This window comes from Priapulus caudatus, unplaced genomic scaffold (genome assembly GCF_000485595.1).
Source record: "Priapulus caudatus unplaced genomic scaffold, Priapulus_caudatus-5.0.1 Scaffold322, whole genome shotgun sequence".
Classification (NCBI taxonomy): domain Eukaryota; kingdom Metazoa; phylum Priapulida; class Priapulimorpha; order Priapulimorphida; family Priapulidae; genus Priapulus; species Priapulus caudatus.
This window is the reverse complement of record NW_014577383.1, coordinates 15,211-35,981: the sequence shown is the minus strand read 5'-3', so window position 1 is coordinate 35,981 and position 20,771 is coordinate 15,211. Positions and strand designations below refer to the sequence as shown.

Sequence of the window (20,771 nt, the reverse complement as noted above, 5' to 3'; positions counted from 1 at the left end):
CTTTATAAACACGCGCGCGCGATTAGTTCCTAAAAAACCCGTGAACCGTTACTAAATACTACTTATACTAAACACGCAGTGAACCATGAAAAGTTTTCGGTGGCGACCGCTAGGTGGCGCTGTAGTCAGTCATAAATCAATCATGGCTGACGGCGAAGTGAACCCTACTAAAGTTTGTACGTTTTCGTTTAAAAAGACAAATAAATCGATCAAACAGCGAAAAAGACGGAAGAGTCACAGTTCAGGTTTGTAATATAGTTTTATGTAAACCTACTGTTTACGACACTACATCGCAATATGGTATAGATGCCGACGAGTTGTCAATTCATCCTACTCCTAGGCTAAACTCCATTTATTTACAAAAATACAACACCGGGTATTAAATATTTGTTTTAATGTTTAGTCAGCTAAGTCATTACCTTAGTCATTTACATAACTAATAATGTTTTTAAGACATCAAAATATATCTAATGTTTAGGTGGGCATACAAAAGATTCTGCCGATACCTATCCTGTCTATAACTATTAACTAATATTAATAACGACTCGACTGCTTTACGTTTAATCTACTCTTGGGGGTGGCAGACTAGATGACTTAAGTGTCCTTCGCCACTCCCGTGCTTAAACTGATTAAAATTGTACTTCTACATGTAATTATTTCTTTTATAACGATGTACTCTGTATTTATGTATGTCTTATGCACAAATAAACTGTTTTCAATCTTCAATCTTCAATCTTCAATCTTCAATCTTTCAATAACTGCCAGTGTCAGTGAAACACACTGAAACTGAAAGGAAACCTAAAACGCGTCCTTTCTGTGTTCATCATTTCATGGGCAGGTGGCCTAAGTTACACATGTGTGTATTGCGTAACCGGCATGCCAACCACTGCTGGGAACAAAGAAAAGCGTGTTAACTGGGATATTAAAACATTTAAACAATGCTATGCTACACATCTCCCCGGTAACAGTCATGTACCAGAATGGCCAAAAAGATTCTGGCACATGTACACTATAGTCTAAGATACAGGGTGGTGATAGCTGGCTATAGACCAGCCTGCTTTGCCAACTTGGAGCCAGGAGCAACTTTTTCCATTGGTTTTGTTTCAGGTAGCAGTGATGATGAAACAACTATAGTGAAAAAGGAGAAGAAACACGATCTTGGTAATCCTTTAATTCAGAGGGTAAGATCAAACTTACATCATAAGAATAATGGATTTCCAAGATACACTATACATACACTACGAATACACTTATGCGATGAGAAAAAAAATGTGTGAGGATTTCAGAAATTTTTTTGAAAAAGATGTCCATTAAAATCTTTCCTCGAAATGGAATAATAATGTATAATGAATAATTAAATTTAACAATTGTGTTGGGAAAAAAACATCGAATAGGTCTAGTGAAAAGTATATAAACTTAGTATATAATCTTATAATAGTATTTATCATCTTAGATGGAGACAAATCTACGTGTGTGGATATTCCTGTTTTCGTTCGATAGGAGTCTCTTATTGTTGATACCGTTTAATTTCTCATTCAGTCTGCTCGCACAGAGAAGCAGTTGTTCAAATATGGTAGCGACAGTGATGAAAGCAATGATGACACTTCGGTCGGAGTTTCCTACAAGTCCGCGAGATCTGGAGTAAGTTCATACACTTGTGTTTGTTGAGAGAGAGAAGGAGAGATAGAGAGAGAGAAGGAGAGATAGAGAGAGAGAGAGAGAGAGGCAGAAATCAAGGGATTGAAAAAGAGGATGAGGAGAGGATGATTGAGTCACCATCAATATTACTTGATTTTTCAAAGCTCAACGGCTCAGTTTAGCTTAGCTGTATAATCGTCGAGATGTTGCGATCTCGCGCTGTCCTATGTAAGCGTGCGTCGCGGCATCTGCTTTCACACCGCTGAGTAATCCGTGCGAGTGAAACACGACTCAGCTGTCGTTGTTGCTGTCACCCGCAGAAGCGGACAGGTCCGGATGATATGGGAGCAACAGCAACGTACGAACTGGACACCGAAAAGGACCGGGATGCAGTTGCCATCGCCGAGAGAGCCAAGGCGATCAATGAGGTAAGCGAATCCGAGAGCTGTACAACGGTTGCTGTCTCAAACAGCAATATCAGGGAATAGGGTGGCAGAAAAATTATGGTACGCTGCCCATTTTTACGGTAACCTGGGGAAAGAAAAGCATGGTATAATATCTAATGTCGCAAGTTGTGAGTTATGAAGTTAGTATTGATAAGATTCCTGCTAAAATGAGTTGTCATAGTGAATGTATGGCCCTGTCTGCATGGTGTGTGCAGTGGGCCAACTACACATCCAATTTTGCCGAACTGCCCAAGTAACGCTAGTGTATCGTCTTTCAGGAGCAAAGGGATAAAGAGGAAGATAATGTCTACAGGGGATTGAACAACTACACAAATTACAAACCACAGAAGGATTCTGCTCAGCCCCTGCCACTGGTCAAGTATGTCGTACTAGCTTCCCCAGCCTGGAGTCATAGCAAATAGATGCGCAGTATTACGTAACCACTGTACAAATGTTAACAGAGAGCCGTGTCTGTGGCATTCGCAATCACCATAGCCGATAAAGCATGCAGTACTACATTACATTACCACGCTACGGTTATACAAGAAGTGTAAGTACGTGTGGGGCCCATGCTTGTATCACAGTAGCCGGTAATGCATGCAGTACCACGTTACCACTGTGCGGTTAACTGCGAAGTGTGCGTACGCGTGGGGGCAAACGCTTGTGTCACAGTAGCTGATATACGTGCAGTATCGTGTAGCTGCACTGTAGGTTATCGGTCAAAAAATAGCTTGTAGATGTCGCTACTGGGTAGAATTTGAGTTCAACCTGAAGGTCCAATTAGCTTTATCTTTTTGGTGAATCTATGAAGACTTTTTTTCGCAAAATTCAACTTTAATTCGAATTAGCGAATGACAGCTTGAACCCTGATTGCAGGAAGGGACCGATCCGAGCGCCTGCACATCTGCGTGCGACCGTGAGGTGGGACTACCAGCCAGACATATGCAAGGATTACAAGGAGACAGGATTCTGCGGATTCGGCGGTAAGCTTCCTCCGTGCGGTCGTGATATCTGCGTAAACTCCTGAGTTACGTGTCATATAACGTGGGCAAGTATTGGTGACGTGGTTCGTGTCAACTCAAGACGTGACACATTGTTAAGGCTACACTGAAGCTTTGATGCGAAGTTTCATCGATTTATAAAAAAATTAAATCTAATTCAATATCTGGCACTATATGCTAGATATAACACTAGCTGTTACCTTTCTCTTTATTGCAAATTAGTCACTTCTCCGTGTCTGAAACATTATCCGTTATGCTCCGTTAAGCCGCTGTGTGGGTGTATGTGCTACTGAACCGTGAGTTTTTATACCTACAGACAGCTGCAAGTTCATGCACGACAGAAGTGACTACAAGCACGGATGGCAATTAGAACGAGAGTGGAAAGAGGGACGATACGAAAACGAAGGTAACTACTATAGATATTTTCCCGTGGGTCATCTTCAAAGGAGTTTCACCCGAATTTACACCAGATGGTGTAGCAATGTGATTTGACGAACCAATAACATTGAATGCAGAGATTTCGGGACCCTCATCAAAAATAACTTGACAAAAACCGTAAATTTATGACAGAGGTTAGAATGATGATGTCGATCATGCAGTGCATTTCATAACCGCAGGTAGGAGTTTTAGTATGGATTCTAAAGTCGGCAGTCGCGTCAGTATGGGTGACAATAATAGCTTTGGTACATTAAACCTGTCGTTCATCTCAGTGAAGAACGCCAAGCGGTCTACACTGGTCTACCCCTTATTAACGTCGAGTTTTTAATGTGCAGCCGATGACAAGTACGAGATCAACTCCGACAGTGACGACGTGCCGTTCAAATGTTTCATCTGCCGGAAGTCGTTCACGCAACCCGTCGTCACAAGGTGAGTCCTACGACCTTGCACGCCTGCTCAGTTGTTTCTGCTGCGTGGTTAGCTCTTAGTATTCACATCGCATAGTCTCATATCACTCGTACGAAGCGGAAATTATAATCGTTTCATTTCGTTGCCCGTTGCCAGAGTTTTTGAAAGTCGAGCGAGTGTTTTTTTTATATATATTGGATAACGTTTCTCGTTGATCAGGTGCAAGCATTATTTCTGCGAGAAGTGTGCACTGCAGCAGTACGCAAAGTCACAGCGGTGTTACGTGTGCAGGACGCAGACCGGTGGTGTTTTCAATCCAGCAAAAGGTGAGCGAGTGATCGGCGAACCACGTAATCTCAATTTGCTAGACAAGTTCCCGATAACTTGTGCCATTGGTCACACGTTCTGTCACTATATTATCATGATGATGACAATTATGATGGTAATGGTGGTAAAGTATGGTGATAATGACGATTTTGATGATTAGAGAAAAGATAACCATGTTGATGATGTTAGCAATCATAGAGGTGATGCTGATGGTGATGTTGATGAAAGTGATAATGTTAGTGATTGAATTGATGGATGTTTGGCGAGTAAGAGTGTACACACTATCCTAATGCTGCTACTTGTATGTTAACAATGCTGGTGACACCACTGACAATACTACAAACATCTTAAAACATTCCTTATATATTGTTCCTCTTCCAGATGTGATTGCCAAGATGGCGAAATCACAACAGAAGAAAGAACTGAACGAGGAGAGCAGTGAAGACGAAGGCGAGATCAAAGACGACTAAACCTTTATTTACCACCGTAATATCGTACCCACTGTAAATACTGCAACAACGTAATCGACGCGGCATAACAGCACAATGATGTAACGCGACCACCCGTGAGCGTGTGTAGCCTCGTCGTAATTAACGCTACGCCTAACGAGCTGGCGTGTCCTCCTGACGTGGCCAGATTATGGCAGGTTCCTAGCCGTGGAGACGGCACGCCACTGCACACCGCGTCAGTGCAGCGTGCGGGGGAGGGAAAGGCAGTTCCCGCTCGTACTGTCCTGCTGCTGCACAATACAGTGTACTGTACTGTACTGTGTTGCTGTACTCCGCTGTGCACTGTTCTGACGGTGAGTGTGTCTAGGTGATCCTTCCCTCGCTCGCTGCGGATCTCGCGTCAAGTCGCCTCGCGCCTGCAGCGTTTCAGGCCCTGCAGGAAGACGCGCTTGATATTGTCGTTGACGTCACGATAATGCAGCAGGTCTGCCTCCTGGCCACGCTGCGTGCTCCTCAACGCTTCCCTCAGCGCGGCGTTCTCATCCTGCTGGATCTCCAGCCTGGCGAAGAAAAACATGGGGAAACCTCACTCGGGACTTCTCGCGACGTAGACGCACGACGCAGTAGCATGCATAACACTCGGGGCCGAGGCGCGCTGCCGCAACTTTGTAGTGATGTGTAAATAACAACAACAACAACAACAACAACAACGCGATACTTGACATGGAGTGTAACTCTTACGTCAAATATCTATTTTATTGTGGTTTGCCTTGCTCATACTGTAGCATGTAAGGTACGCAGTAGTGTAGCATATAGCATGCACGCTGGTAGCGTTCGTTGGGGCTTCGGATAAAAACGTGACAACTATGCTGGGTTACTAACTGAATAGAAAGTCAAACTTCTCTCCAGTGTTGCATGTGTTGTGTCATAAACTTTGTTGTGAAAAACTGCCTGCACACAAGACTTAGTAGTCTGCTGCCAACAACGGCTGCAAATGAAGGCCCACCCAGGGGGCACGGCACCTCTCACGACTTTTGAACGACTACACGCGATGAGAATGGAAGGAAGTGCAATGCGCTGCGAGGAGGAATCATTGTCTCGCCTTGCTTGCCGGAACCACAAGTTTACCTGGTTGATAGATCCTCCAGCCGGAAGGTCGTCGTGGTAGACGAGCGAGTCGGCGTCACCTGGGGTGACCTCCCTGTACCGGCGACGCCCGGACCACGCCCGCCAACCTTCGCGGCTTTACGTCGCTCGCGCTCCAGGGCCGACTGCAGCTCCATCTGTCTGCTAATCGCGTCATCGTTCCTGTGATCACGTTACAGTCAATTTAACTTTTTGTTTACTTTATGTATGTATTTTTTATAGTAAAGGACATTGTAAGCGTGACATGCAAGTAGCTTGGTGTATGCATTGGTATCAAATTATCAATAAATGTAAATGACTGATAACTACTGTTTGTAAAATATATCTTATTAAATCTAATTATAATATTATCTAATAATTTCATTAAATTAATAATATGTTCATTTTAAAATATATCTCTGTCTAGTGTCTTTTAGCTGAAAGATTTTACGTATCTCTCATTATATCATCAAAGGCGATGAAATAACGTAATTTGCATTTTCGCATTACAAACGTTTTTTCCCAGAACAGATTACTTGTACTATCTATGGTCATTGGTATTACTAATACTATATGCATCTGCTGGCCAATCGTTACAATGGCACACCATATTTGAGAGAGAAAACACGCTGCAGTAGAATTACACTAAATTAATGATCACTATCGACTTCCCGTGACCCCCTCACCGTTTCTGCATCGCGGCAACCAGCTGCAGCAGCCTCTCCTGCTCCGTCGCTGCCGCCTCCCTCACGATGGAACATTGCTGACACTCCAGCATGAGCGCGTCTGCTGCCACACTGCAGACGGAAATACGCAGATGACAAGCGTGAATATAGTCACATTAACCTGTTGCATCAGTCGCTAGTTAAAGTGGTCCAAAATCGGATAGGATTCTCTCCACTTATATTATATCGATAAATTCGATGTCAAGCAACTAATATCATGGCTTAGGCACCATGGTGTAGATAGAAGAGAGGGGATGCTGCTGCTTTCTTGCATTACTCACCCTTCTCCGACTAGTTGGGTCTGATTTGGTGCTGCCATTCTGCAACTGTCTGGCGTCCCTTGCCGGGAGGAACTGCAATGTTTAACTACATTGATACCGATTCTATTTATGGGATGAGTATGAAATGCAGCTGGTAAAAAATACTGGTTCCATTTCTTGTTGAATTTGAGGCCCTATAGAGATAAACACTGATGAATATAACTACTCGTTAATTTAGAGTCGTACTAAGACGTACTAAGTACTACGTACGAAGATGTACTAACGTAGTCGTACTAACTACGACTAACTAGAGTCGTATATGTTTCCTAACCAATCACCTATCTGCTGCAAACACCACTGTATCAGCTGAATAAATTCCTAAATTGTGACGTACCTATTCTGAGGTGACACCGCATTGACAGCTGGTGACAGGCGGCTGACAGCTAGCGGTATGTGTGACACTGACGTTAGCTCACCGCACTGACTAGCCAGCTGAAAGAATCGCACAAGATTTTGGATATAGCAATGCCATCTGAGCGTGCGCGCGATAACGAGGAACGAAAAAGCGTTTTCTGTGAAAGCCACGAACCTTCTTACTGAATCTTCCACGGACCTTCTTACTGAATCTTCCACGAACCTACTTACTGAACCTTCCATGAACGTTCTTACTGAACCTTCCTCGAACCTTCTTACTGAATCTTCTACGAACCTTCCACGAACCTTCCACGAACTTTCTTACTGAACCTTCTACGAACCTTCTTGCTGAAGCCCTGTTTGGCTTCGCTGAGCTGTGCTTCGAGCTGCTTCACTCGGTCCTCTCGCTCGGCAAGCAGCGTCCTCAGCTGCTCTGCCGCTGCTGCGTCGCGCTGCTGCCCCAGCCGCCGGTCCTGCAGCTGCGCATGCTGCTCCTCCCGCATCGTCGCCTGAAGCTCGGCTCCGTCCGCGACCGCCTGCTTCAGCTGTCCCAGCTGTTTCTGTGTGCGCGGAAGAACGAGAGGTGGGGTGTAGGAGCATACACGCCGAGGAATGCATTGATCAAACTATTGCTCTCAGAGTTAAGCGATCACAGGCGATCTTCGCGGTACCCTGCACAGAATATTCGGCATATTCCTGAATGATGGTCACGAAACCTGAGCGGACATCTCCCACGTGCACCACGAGGGCGGACATCTCCCACGTGCACCACGAGGGCATACATCTCCAACACTCACCATAAGAGCGTCGACCAGTTCGTTGTCATGGCAACCCTTCTCAACGAGCACAGCCATCTGGGATTTCGTCTGCTTCACCTCACTGCCCAGAACTTGGTTTCTTGCCTTGAGTGCATCGAGTTTCATCTTCAGCTGCGCATAATCATCTTCGAGTGCCTTTAGTTCTGTGGTGGCTCTCTATAGTAATCATCATGCTCTCATTTACTAGCTGCGCCAATTAAAGTATTCACACAGCTTTGGTCAGCTTAATGGGTCGTATCAGGAGTGATTAAAATCATTTGTTTGTTTTTTCTCTCTCCTGATGGTTTCAATATAGAATGGTTTGATAGATAGATGGTTTCAATAATAGAATGGACACATCTATACAGTACAGTACAGTCGAATGGAGTAGGGTAGAGTAGAGCAGAGTAGAGCAGAGTAGAGTAAAGTAGAACAGAGTAGGGTGGACTAGGGTAGAGTAAAGTAGAGTAGAGTACGATACGATACTACGATACGATACTACGATAAGTACATCCAAGAATTCCGTCTCCTCTTTGGTTTTGCTTAGCGTGAAAAAAATAGCAAATTGACATTTTTCGCATCTCTAGTGTTTCTAAGTTGTCTACATGATCACACCTTCTGCAATTCCTTCTGCTCTCTCTCCGTCTTCTTCAGCTGGTTGCGGTGCCTGTCAGCCGCTGATGGCACTGCTGCTGTGTTTTCTGGCTCCAGACTCGATGAGGAGTCTACTGATGTATTGTTCTGCTTGCTCAACTTCTCTTTTAGCTCTGCAACCTGTGGTGACGACGGTGGTCGATGAAAAAGTGAAAGACGGTGTATGCTACAATAGTTTTTGATGAAATTGTGAAAGGTTTATCGGCATAGGCTCCAATACTCGTTACTGAGATCATGATATTAAGTTAACGATCGTTAAGTTAAGATTGAATCCCAAGGATTGGTAAAGCGACTGCCTGAAGGAAATGTGAGAGAGATAAGTGCGAGTGTGAAAACCTTGCTGCGTAGCGTGCAGATCTGCTGGGACCTTCCTCTCCAGCTACTGGGCGAGTTCAGAAGCGAAGATGCATTGCTCATGTTCATCTCCTCTCCCATCTCACTCGACAGCACCTGATCGCAGACGACAAAGCACACATCACGAAGAGATCTTCCACAAAACCCGAGCGATTAACGTCCTCGACATTTAAGAACTAGACAGAGGTCACTCACGGAGAGTGCATACCTCCGCCAGCATGTAACATGTATGTGTATAACAGCTGGCTCGCTGCTGGCTGCTGCTGACAGGACGCCCTAAGGCGAGCTGCTGCTGAATCAATCGCGCTAAGGCGAGCTGCTGCTGACTCGACGCCCTAAGGCGAGCTGCTGCTGAATCGATCGCGCTAAGGCGAGCTGCTGCTGAATCGATCGCGCGAACACTAGTGGCTACACACACACATGAACACACACACAAACACACACACGAGACCGATTACATTATCTCCTTGGCGGAGGTAACAATCCGAATCTGGTAGACACAACAAACCCAGTTTACGCCGCTAGCAAAGCGTGAAGACTATGTCCTATGTCTATATATACCCGATGTGTTATCACGAAGTATCAGATTTAGTTAGGGAATTGCAGCGGTGCTCCTGAACAGGTGACAAACTGTATATGTCTTTCAAATATTGTGGTAAAAATAACTTTGATTATGTGATAAAATTAATTTTGCGTGACAAAACTCGTAGAAACTGACGCGTACTTTCAAGACGATCTTAAGGTCTTTCTTCAATGTTTCACACTGGTTTCTGTAGTCTCCAACTTTTGTCTGCAGCTGCTGCAGCCTTTCCTGGGTGGCCTTTGTACATGTCTCACCACTGGGGCTATACTGCAATGTGAGAATGTGTATGCACAACCCCAGATCCTACAGCTAGTGGGACATGCGTCTAAACAGAGGAATTGCTCCGGCCTGTGATTGGAGGATAAAAATAGAATTCGTGACGTTTCGTTTCACCGGTCATAGCCGCGCGTGCATATTTGCCAATTAATTAGACTAATCGCGCTTCAATAGACTCAAAATTCAGAGATTAAGGCTAAGACATGTGTCTATAATAGGTATTAATAGCTAGAAATTATAGAAATGTAACTCAAATCGTTCGCTCCAATGATATATAGTTACCTACACGTTCCTATACCGGTCATAGCATAGCGTATGCAGCGGGAGTGGGCGGGGTCTATTTTTATCCTCCAATCACAGGTCGGAGCAATTCCTCTGTTTACACGCATGTCTAGTAGGACACATTGCCTGTTACTCTAGTTTTAATAAAATACTGATTCAATAAGCACCCGTGAAAGCACTATGTATATGGCTTAATATGGTAGCATGGGTGGGTTAGCCATTTACCTGCACTCTGTTGTGTATTGCTCCTGTTATTTCTAAATCGGGTCTTTTACTACCCTGAGCATTTTGAAAGGATTTAACCTGTAAAAATGACGAAGTTAGTTGTCATTTACGAAAGTCAGGCGGAGAAACATCATTCCCACGGAAAAACTAACAACTTTGAAAACACACAGTTTTTGCCATTATTGTGTAAAGAAATTCTGAAGTGACACACGCAAAAGCACACGGGAGGAAAACCCTACAATTGTGATAGCTGATAAGCAAAATTCATACACTGATGTTGTGCATTCGTGAAGGCTGCACTAACTGCTGATGGTGACAGTGAGGAAAGCTGTACAAGCCCAATATGTTCAACAGGTCAACTTGAATCTAAACATCAACAGTAAAGCCATCAATTAGCATCCTTCTACCAACCTCTTCCTCAAGATCTTTTGCCTTCTTGGCCAACTGCCGCGCCCGTGTCCTCTCCTGCTCCATCTGTGCATTTACCTCTCGCAGCTTTTTGGATAGTTCCACAATCTTAGTAGCAGCCAGGTCCCCTGCACGTCCACCCGCATCTGAAATGCAGCATACTTTCAACCTCTTACGCATATCTGAGGTCTTAATTAACCAGGCGGTAGAAGATTAATGAACGTGGCACGGATTCACTTTCAGTTTCCCATAATGCACATTGACGAGTATTAACGTAGCTGATGAATTCTAGGAGTATTAACATTTGAGAACAATGGCGCTGCATTGTTGGTTGGCAATCTGTTGTCCCATATCTGTACTCCAACTTCTAATTTATTTACTATGCAAGAATATTGGTTATCACTTGGATCACTAAGACCAAGAACATCTACTATTAGTTGTATAATTATACTGAATATTAGCATGTTAATATATCATATGCAATCATTATATTACCATCAAACGTGGAGTTTTGTTCATGTTGTTTCTGGATTTGCTTTAACTGGTACTCTCTTTCACTAAGTAGTCTGAATAACCGCCCATTTTCATCTTTTAGCTCCTGAAACCAAAAAAACAGCATTTCACTTCCAATTTTGGCTTTAGCCTTCAATTATAATTAAACATAGATTGGAAGTAACAAATAACAATATGAAATGGGTATGGACTATAGTACTATAAGCTAGCTAATCCATACACACTATTTATTTTATTCAAATACCGGTACCTACTTACCCTAAGGCTAACCTCGTTACTTTGTTGTACATGAACATCACTTCCAAAAGCGTTTGTCTCTAGTTTCACACTGCTGGCACCTGGCTTGACAGTCTGTCTCAAGAAACCAGAGATTTATTTCATAAGGGAATTTATTGTAGTTCAGTTGTACAAATGAAATGACAGTGTAAATCAGCAGGGGTATAGGCTAAATCATTAAATGGACAAATAAAAGAAGTACATATTATACAGTATAATTCTACAGTGACCTGTAGACCAAATAACTGTACGTTGTATGAAGAAGAGTCAAACTTTGATTATTGGATAAAAATAAGGCCGTGGCTATGGACTATTCTTACGACATGCAACGCGCATGCGCATAATACTATTAATAGTTAATAGTAATATAATTCTAGTTTAGGGTTAGGGTCAACCCTAACCCTAACCCCTACCCTCGTCCCTAACCCCTACCCTCACCTCTACCCTCACCCCTACCCTCACCCATAACCCTAACCCATACCCTCACCCATAACCCTAACCCCTACCCTCACCCATAACCCAAACCCCTACCCTCACCTCTACCCTCACACCTAACCCTAACCCCTACCCACACACCTAACTCTAACCCTAACACGAATCCGATCCCTAACCCTAAAATGATCCCTAACCCTACCCTCACCTCTACCCTCACCCCTACCCTCACCCATACCCCTAACCCTAACCCCTACCATCACACCTAACCCTAACCCCTACCCTCACCCCAACCCTCACCCATAACCCTAACCCCTACCCTCACCCATAACCCTAATCCCTACCCTCACCCATAACCCTAACCCCTACCCTCACCTCTACCCTCACACCTAACCCTAACCCCTACCCTCACACCTAACCCTAACACGAATCCGATCCCTAACCCTACCCTCACCCATAACCCTAACCCTCACACGAATCCGATCCCTCACCTCTACCCTCACCCATAACCCTAACCCTCACACGAATCCGATCCCTAACCCCTACCCTCACCCATAACCCTAACCCCTACCCTCACACCTAACCCTAACACGAATCCGATCCCTAACCCTAAAATGATCCCTAACCCTAACCCTAACCCTAACACAAATCCGATTCCGATTCCTAACCCTACCCTCACCCATAACCCCTACCCTCACACCTAACCCTAACACGAATCCGATTCCTAACCCTACCCTCACCCTAACCCTAACCCTAACCCCTACCCTCACCCATAACCCTAACCCTAACACGAATCCCATCACTAACCCTAACACAAACTATAAACCGACTCCATTTCTTATATAGGTAATATATCTTACAAAAACAATCTATGGTGTATAACGAAATACGCAACGCATGCGAATGCGCGTTGCATGTCGTAAGAATAGTCCAAAAATAATTCTTACGCCTCGTCGTAAGAATAGCCACTTCCTAAAAATAAATGAAGAATAAGAATGAAGAAGAATAAGATTAAGAAGAAATGTAGAATGAGAGTAAAGCACGTGCTCCTTTATACTGCTCTGCACTTACGTTTAGTTTCATGTCATCATGTACTCCAAAGGATGGTGCACAATTCATACTTATATTTATTATATCAATTCTAGTCTAGTATTACTATTAGTATTATATATTAGTGAATCGTGCACAAGTAGCACAACATCCAATATGTTCCGTGGCGTCTGGCCCGTCGTCAAGAAATATACAGTGGCGCCATCTATTGGTAGTTGGTATTATTAGACTGGTCCTCTGTTCCCATACTCTCTGTTAATAGAGGAGGGATGCGAGCCGTCTATATTTTGAGGAGAGACAGGGTACCCATCTATCAGAATTATTTCTAACACATCACAAACAACATGGCGGCTTAGTTAACTATGTGTTTTATTTGATGCTGTTAAATCACGGTACTAACCTGACTAGGTACATCTAGTCTTATGAGTGATGCGAATTTTGTCAATCAAAGTAGTTTCATCATAATCAGTTCGACGTAAGACAGTGACGAATGAATGGGATCATTTGCCAGCTGTCAATGTGTCATGACAATGTCATGACATAATTTCATATTCATAAACAAACTTGGACTCTTGCCTTGGTTAGTTTTGTCCATCAAGAATATTAACATGATTATGGATTAGGCAATCAAGTTAGTATTGTCTATAATTGTCAGTATGTGATGTAATGGGTCTAAATTGTAGATACTGAAGACTTGGATAGGTATTAATTGGAAGTGTGTTACTGTTAGATGATACTAGGTCCTGCATACAAGTTACAACACTGATAATCACAAGTGACAAGGCGTCATGCCAAATGATCTCAATTAAATGTTGGGTACCTACATCATATCCTTATTAATCTATTTTGTTTATTCCTCACCTGGTTTCCAACGATGCAGATCTCAGTTTCACACTTACCCACATGGCACATATAAATTAAGGCAGTACGGTACCTTTTAATTTTGTTAACCAGCGATTGTGAGAGGGATCGTTTGCTAATTCATACTTTGTTCTTAATCTACGTTTAGGTTGCCTATCTATCAGGCCACCATCGTGAGGAAGCAGTGCTGTGTTTGAAGCTTATCCGGATGCTATCCAGATGGTTAAAATTCGTACACAGTTACCTCGTGGTCCTGTTCTGCCGCACCATGTGCAGAACAGCAAATCCACTGGGTTCACACTCATCGAGAGAGTGGCCAAGCTAGTGATAAAGACAATTATGAATTTCTGGTATATGTGTGGAGTAGCAGTGCTCACCATATTCCTGTTATATCAAATCAATGGCCACCTATCTATAGGAGTGTTGCTTGTCTTTGCAATCACGGGTAAGAATAATTAACACTAAACGTTTCATATTTACTTTTTTTTAATTAGGAAAACAATTAATGGCATGGATTGAAGTTTAGTGCGAACTATTGTGAAGTTGATATAAGTTCTTATTTTAAGGATTTCTAACCAAGTTTAAATTAGTAATTTGAAGTGGGTGAATATGTGTTTGTGGGAAAATCGTTGCTTTAGTGTACAAGAATATATATTCCATTTTATTTTGAGCATATCAATATATATTATATGGTTTTACTTGTTCATACTTGTACTTATTCACAACATGGAATTTTAGATTTTAGAATATCACAGTATCAGAATGTAAATGGGTGAATTGCCTATAATAGTTACCATATGTTTTACAGCGTTGCTGTACAATGCCTCTGACCTGCTTCTGTATCACCCTGACCAGCCACCACACTCGAGGTTTTTCGTCGAGTCGCCGAGAATGTACGGACTCTCGTTATACGAGAATATTTTTATACGCAGTAAGGATGGAGTTCGTGTCAACATGATTTTGCTCAAGCAACCAGAGAACTATTGTCAGCTGGTCCCGACAATTGTTTACCTGCATGGTAACGCAGGTAACATCGGTCACAGGTTTGTAGGCTTGCGTATTTATACAATTTTTGTATTTTCATATCGGTGCACAGTGCTGGTCAGACTTTTGCAGTCTGTCAAGCTGGATCGTAATAACCTTAAAAAGTGGAATGTGAATTCGTAAATTCCAGTTGCATTGGTTAGATACATTTACACGATTACTGTATTTCCAACAGAGTGTGCAAAGTCGGAACAGATCTCTTACAATGTTATAACTATTGCCGTCTGGTTATCGTCATGGTAAAGTTCTCTATTTGCACTGTTTGACAGGCTTCAGAATGCTAAAGGTCTGTTCACACAGTGTGGCTGCAACGTGCTGCTGTTAGAATGGAGGGGTTATGGCAGGAGTGAAGGTGTGCCGTCGGAAGAAGGTAAGCAAAACAAATGCATCATAAACCTGTTTTCGTGACATAATTAGGCCTACACAGTAGAATCATTGATGGCAAGTGTTGTGGCTCTCACCCCTCACTTGTTGTGGTGCATTAACAATCTGCCCACAGCGTAAGTTGCTATGGCTGCCTCACCTTACTAATGTCCATTTGCTTTCCTTTTCAATCCAACATGGTGTATGCATCCCTCTTTATTCCATGTAAAGAAAGTTGTTAAGAACTAAGTGCTTCAAACTTTTTTTTGAGGGACATTTTTGCCTCGGCTCCTTCCAACTTTCCGTCGTGTCGTAATGTCTGATTAAACTGAAGGCAATAATTGTCTTGCTCCTAGAAAAAGTATATGAAACTATATATATAAATAATAATCTATCTATATGTAAACTTTATCTAAATCTATATATAAACTGTATCTAAATCTATATATAAACTGTATCTAAATCTATATATAAACTGTATAAAACATCTATACTAATAAGTGCAAACATGGCGCCCGCGGCAGGCATCTACCACGACGCGCAGGCAGCCATCGATCTACTCCTTCAACGCCCCGACATCGACCGCAAGAAGCTCATCGTCTTCGGCCGGTCGCTAGGGGGCGCCGTCGCGATCGACCTGTCCGCGCGTCCGTACTACTGTGATAAGATTCTGCTGACGGTGGTGGAGAACACGTTCACGAGCATCCCTGACATGGGCAGCATCATGCTGAAGAGCTCCTGGATCAGATGCCTTCCTCTCTGGTGCTTTAAGAACTTGGTGAGTCAGATAGGCCAGTGTAGCATGTGCCACACGCACGCACGCACGCACGCACGCACGCACGCACGCACAGCACGCACGCACGCACACACACACACACACACACACACACACACAGACACACACAGACCACACACACACACACACACACACACACACAACACACACACACACATACACACAATAATACCATTACACCACATACATTAGCATACAATACATGTCATACACACATACATACATACACTGTCACGCGCGCACATGCCCACACGCACATGTGCACGCACCGCACACACACACACACACACATGCACACGCAGTGCCACATACATAGTGCTAGTGGTGCATGGGCCACGCATGCTCGGTAACACTCCGTCTCATAGCCAGGTGGCGCTGGAGAGCCAGGTGGCGCTGGAGAGCCAGGTGGCGCTGGAGAGCCAGGTGGCGCTGGAGAGCCAGGTGGCGCTGGAGAGCCAGCAAGTCAAAACCTAGCAGAGTGTAATAAAATATGAAGCTGGTCATTGACTTTAATACCGTTTTGATTCATAATGATTTACCTATAATGCTATTGTTATTGCTCAATCTCTTCATTCAGCACTATACATCCCAGGTTAGTTTCCCGGCTGATTTTTTAATCAGTTCGAAAAAGTAAAAAGTACGAAAGTTGTTAATCCTGCAATGATTGGTTTAATTGTCAAGACATCATCGTTAGCTCATCAACATTGTAACATCTGTTTTTCCCAAGCCTAACCTTGTACTGCAGTGTGCTTTAGTTTAGAGTTTAATGGTCAGGTCTGTATAACTTTATCACATCCGCGTTCCAGCATGGCCATGATGAACGTTTTTGATAATTCATTCGTAAATACCAACTTTTTTGCATTTCAGTATCATTCCAAGTTGAAAATCTCCAAAGTGAAGACACCGACTCTGTTCATATCGGGTCTCGCTGACCACCTGGTGCCTCCTGAGATGATTCGTGAACTATATGAGGTGAGCTATACAGTAGTGGTGCATATACAGTAGTGGCGCATATACAGTCCGATGCTGTCGACAGAGAAGGAAGTGTGACTGAATCGCAGGCAGTATAATGAAAACACTTTGTCTGGCGTTTTCAATTCTCCTCACGTGGTCTATATTCCAGAGTAATGTCTTATCTTCAGTTATTTTGTTATACCAGGGTTCTCCAAGAGCACTTATAGCCTGGCGGCCCGCCAGGCTATCGTCGAGCCCCGCCATCCTAAAATGCACCCGCCACTCTAAATATCATAGCTGCCATGCTAAATATCATAGCCCCCGGACCCCCCTAGCACGCAAACCGCCTTCGGCGATTTGCAACTAGGACCGTAAAGGCAGCACCCGCCATGCTATAATGAAAAAGCTTGGAGAACCCTGTACACCTGTATATATATATATATTAGATTCTATATTATTGTTGTTTAATAAGTACTCCCCCATGTTTTTGTAGTTGTCAGGCAGTTCCATCAAGCGGCTGCTGACTTTTGAAGGGGGGACTCACAACGAAACCTGGATGTCTCCAGATTACTACCTGAAGATCAACAACTTCTTAGACGACGTAAGTTCACTGCATTTGCTATGAGAGTGGTGCCACCTGTTGTGACCAATACTCAACTTCTGTGCGAGTGTGCGTGGGGTGTCAATCAATCCTCAGAGTGTTGCTCGATTGTACTTCTCTGTAGTTTACCACTGTTTACTGTGATCTCTAACATGTAGTCAGTGCATTTTTGGCATTTGTCGAAAATTGTCTGACTGTCTTCTGTTCTTGTCTCATAATCATGAATGCCATGTGCAGTGTGGCATGCGCTGCAAAGCACTCACAGCTTGTGGCCAGTGGCCATTATTTGATTATGTAATTATAAACTATAGAGTTTATTTAAATGATGAGAGTGTTGCAGAAATATGTCGAGTGTGCATATGTAGCCTGTAGTCTCACGCTCATGATTAACCAAGTACAAGCTGCATGTGGGAATGTTTCCTGATCACAAAATCATGGATAGCACATCAGGGTTCTCCCTACGTTGCGCAAACGGGGCGCATGCACCCCGTTTGGGAAAACTCCCCCCTGTTTCAATCGTTGCGCCCCGTTTAAATTACCGCCGCCCCGATTAAATTCCACCACAATAAAAGTTTGCCAGCGCGGGAATCGATCGTCAAGAATTCCAATTCGACCAGGACACCGGCCGGCGCGTGTATTTTTACCGTGCCACGCATGCACTGCACTCAATACACAATTACAAACAGTTAACCTGTCCTACACCCAACACTAACTGTTACTGTACACCGACTCGGCTATCTTATACATACAAGAACCCCAAATACCGTCTATGGTGTGGTGGCGATTTTACGCATTAATTAGTGGTACGGTAAAAAAACACGCCCCGGACTCCCCCTAGTTCCTTTTAAGTTATGTGAAAGGTTATGTCATGTTGGTTAGCTATAGTAATTTAACGTAGATAGACTAATGATATCATTCTGTCAATTTTTATCACTGGTATGCTTAAAGTTCACTGTAACTTCTCATGATCATGAATTGTGATTACAATCACATTAAAAGTCTGATTTATTGAAGAAGTTTATTAAGTATATTACTTATTGCATGTTTACTTTGGCGTAAACAGAGAAAATGGAGATTTACCATATATATGATAGAAACGTATGAGTTATTATGATAATAATTAATTATAGTGGGCGGTTATTCTCATTTGATCGGATGATTAAATGCTAGCTTAGTATCGCGATGAGATCTGATCAAGCAAGCTGTCTCAAATGCGAAATCATAAACGCCTGTTGTCATTTACGCGCCTCGCTGTACTCACGCCGCGTCAGAGACAAGTGAACATCACCGAGTCAGGAACTCTGCTCTAGAATACTAGCGCCACCTGCTGTCGTCGTTGCGTGAGGGTGCCGGCCATCGGCCAATGGGAAACCAGCATTCTGACGCGAAACACGGGCTCGCTGTTTTTTTAAATTTTCAGACGATATTTTTGATGGAAGAACTTCGTCGCAGCCAGCCACACTCCAGCGCCGACATTTTCGAGTCGCCTCCCGCCGACGACGACGTGTTCGTACTGTGATGTGCTCTTGTTTAGGCCCTCTAGTGGGCACTGCCTAGATTGTACAGTGGGCACAGGATGATCTTGCTTGCATCCTCGCAGTACATGTGAGAATTGAGAGCGGTTTGTTGTGGCACGTGTTGGGGAGCATGGGGAAGAACAGTGACAGTTCAACACAGATGTCCTCTCGGTGATTTTTGCTTGTTCTCGCTTGAACGAAATGAGAAATCAGCTTGGCTCTAGATGAACATCGCTAAGTCGAATTTTTTTCCTCGTTCCTTCGCATTTAGAGCGTCATATGTCCAGTAACATGGGGATGGCGTGCCAGTTTGGAACACGGATTTCTTTGCTAGTTCTAATATCGATTAGAATTGTTTTGGCCAAGAAATGTATAATTTCAGTATGGTACTGCATCAGCATAGGTTTTTGAGGTACGCTACTATAGGTCTTTACTCTGGATAAGCACAACAATCCTTTACACTGTTTATACAGTTGCTATGGTTACCTAAATCCGGAACTGATCTGATCTTGGCGACTTATTTGGTCAGTCTGTTAAAATATCAATAAAAACTGTTAATTTTGACTTGGAATTTTTTAACGACCTTGTGGTTAACTCCCACTAGCGGTCACTTTTCAGACTAGTCAGAAATCACATGTATTGGTCGACAACCTCTTGTTACTCTTGAGATAGCTTACTATATGCGAGTTTTAGCTTTATTGTACAATTCACAGTCAACTGCATTTTCTTAACTTGTAAATTCACGTATAACACACAGTAAGTACTTCACAATGTAATTTAACGGACATCTTATATTGATACAGTAATGCCGCGTGTTATGCATGCATTCTAGTAAAAAACATTTTTAACACGAAATTCGTTAGCGTGAACTGTGAAGCCAATTTTTCCAATGACTTCCATTATATGGTTAAAAATCCGTACTTACCAGAAAACGTCGGCTAAAGTAAGTAACAAATCCCGTATTCTCCTCTTATACAAGCACACTACATTTGCAAGCACATATGATGATTAGATAATGATATAACACAATAACATGATAATGATATCGAAATAATATATTGGGGGGGGGGAAGGTGTTAAGAATAAGAATTAGTACCCTGAATCTTTAGTACTAGTAGTATACAGGGTGTAGGGAACTGGTTGCTGGAACGCACACCTTCCATGCAAGGAGGGCGTTATAGGGTGTTCTCTCCCAAGATTGGAAAGCTGTCTAACCGGCTAGCAACATATTTCAAAACTAGTCCGCTCTCGACTTTATTAACATCTGCCTTCATATGTGGTACATTAATTATATTTATGACAGGGGAATCAGACGTTTTTGTGTAGTAAACCTTGCTTGAGACCATAACGTAAATTGCAATATCACTAACTGACACTTCACGCCCGCTTCACAAGATAAAACCTGTACGTAGTTAACTAGGTGGTGTTACTCTATTACAGTGAATAACTGTGTGAAGGAGTTTTTAGGAGCAACTTGATTCTCGCCAGTTTTATGCCTAAATGCAACAGTTTTAAACATGGTGACTAAATGTGAGCGTACTCGCTATAGTTTAT

At 43.1% G+C, this 20,771-nt stretch overlaps 3 protein-coding genes across 10 annotated transcripts; 2 read left to right on the top strand and 1 right to left on the bottom strand.

Annotated features, from left to right (window-relative positions):
• The first annotated feature begins 29 nt into the window (after nt 1–29).
• LOC106809019 (RING finger protein 113A-like) lies at nt 30–4,742 on the top strand. 2 transcript variants are annotated; one of them, XM_014811963.1, is made up of 10 exons: nt 35–245; nt 1,108–1,181; nt 1,540–1,641; nt 1,959–2,066; nt 2,363–2,463; nt 2,961–3,067; nt 3,402–3,491; nt 3,859–3,952; nt 4,151–4,257; nt 4,640–4,742. In XM_014811963.1, exons 1-10 carry the CDS (start codon nt 86–88, stop codon nt 4,726–4,728), a joined length of 1,032 nt encoding a protein of 343 aa, XP_014667449.1. In that variant the 5' UTR covers nt 35–85; the 3' UTR covers nt 4,729–4,742. The 2 variants fall into 2 exon arrangements, with proteins under 2 accessions (XP_014667451.1, XP_014667449.1); XM_014811965.1 differs by lacking the exon at nt 3,859–3,952 and having other exon boundaries at nt 30–245; nt 4,640–4,727.
• Nucleotides 4,715–15,580, bottom strand: LOC106809015 (coiled-coil domain-containing protein 13-like). 3 transcript variants are annotated; one of them, XM_014811956.1, is made up of 14 exons: nt 15,510–15,580; nt 11,582–11,674; nt 11,306–11,408; nt 10,814–10,956; nt 10,403–10,480; nt 9,761–9,886; nt 9,019–9,132; nt 8,644–8,802; nt 8,029–8,205; nt 7,573–7,791; nt 7,212–7,309; nt 6,839–6,910; nt 6,519–6,629; nt 4,715–6,015 (listed from the first exon to the last, which is right to left on the bottom strand). In XM_014811956.1, the coding sequence occupies exons 1-14, from the start codon at nt 15,522–15,524 to the stop codon at nt 5,832–5,834; spliced, it is 1,692 nt and encodes a 563-aa protein (XP_014667442.1). In that variant the 5' UTR covers nt 15,525–15,580; the 3' UTR covers nt 4,715–5,831. The 3 variants fall into 3 exon arrangements, with proteins under 3 accessions (XP_014667442.1, XP_014667440.1, XP_014667441.1); XM_014811954.1 differs by lacking the exon at nt 15,510–15,580 and adding an exon at nt 13,943–14,020; XM_014811955.1 differs by lacking the exon at nt 15,510–15,580 and adding an exon at nt 13,103–13,240.
• LOC106809016 (alpha/beta hydrolase domain-containing protein 13-like) lies at nt 13,412–19,781 on the top strand. 5 transcript variants are annotated; one of them, XM_014811961.1, is made up of 8 exons: nt 13,412–13,473; nt 14,091–14,387; nt 14,751–14,985; nt 15,256–15,356; nt 15,874–16,127; nt 17,013–17,117; nt 17,593–17,700; nt 19,121–19,781. In XM_014811961.1, the coding sequence occupies exons 2-8, from the start codon at nt 14,162–14,164 to the stop codon at nt 19,217–19,219; spliced, it is 1,128 nt and encodes a 375-aa protein (XP_014667447.1). In that variant the 5' UTR covers nt 13,412–13,473; nt 14,091–14,161; the 3' UTR covers nt 19,220–19,781. The 5 variants fall into 5 exon arrangements, with proteins under 5 accessions (XP_014667447.1, XP_014667445.1, XP_014667443.1 ...); XM_014811959.1 differs by having other exon boundaries at nt 13,420–13,556; XM_014811957.1 differs by having other exon boundaries at nt 13,420–13,661.
• The last annotated feature ends 990 nt before the right edge of the window (nt 19,782–20,771 follow it).

Bases quoted from the DNA above. Each gene is read 5' to 3' on its own strand.
- LOC106809019 (XM_014811963.1), top strand. From the start codon at position 86: ATGAAAAGTTTTCGGTGGCGACCGCTAGGTGGCGCTGTAGTCAGTCAT. The intron at 1,642-1,958 runs GTAAGTTCATAC...TGTCACCCGCAG, and splicing joins ACAAGTCCGCGAGATCTGGA to AAGCGGACAGGTCCGGATGA. The intron at 2,464-2,960 runs GTATGTCGTACT...CCCTGATTGCAG, and splicing joins CAGCCCCTGCCACTGGTCAA to GAAGGGACCGATCCGAGCGC.
- LOC106809015 (XM_014811954.1), bottom strand. From the start codon at position 13,993: ATGTGCCATGTGGGTAAGTGTGAAACTGAGATCTGCATCGTTGGAAAC. The intron at 10,957-11,305 runs GTAATATAATGA...GCTGCATTTCAG, and splicing joins ACAAAACTCCACGTTTGATG to ATGCGGGTGGACGTGCAGGG. The intron at 7,310-7,572 runs GTTCGTAGAAGG...CGATTCTTTCAG, and splicing joins AACAGGGCTTCAGCAAGAAG to CTGGCTAGTCAGTGCGGTGA.
- LOC106809016 (XM_014811961.1), top strand. From the start codon at position 14,162: ATGGTTAAAATTCGTACACAGTTACCTCGTGGTCCTGTTCTGCCGCAC. The intron at 15,357-15,873 runs GTAAGCAAAACA...CGCCCGCGGCAG, and splicing joins AGGTGTGCCGTCGGAAGAAG to GCATCTACCACGACGCGCAG. The intron at 17,701-19,120 runs GTAAGTTCACTG...TTAAATTTTCAG, and splicing joins TCAACAACTTCTTAGACGAC to ACGATATTTTTGATGGAAGA.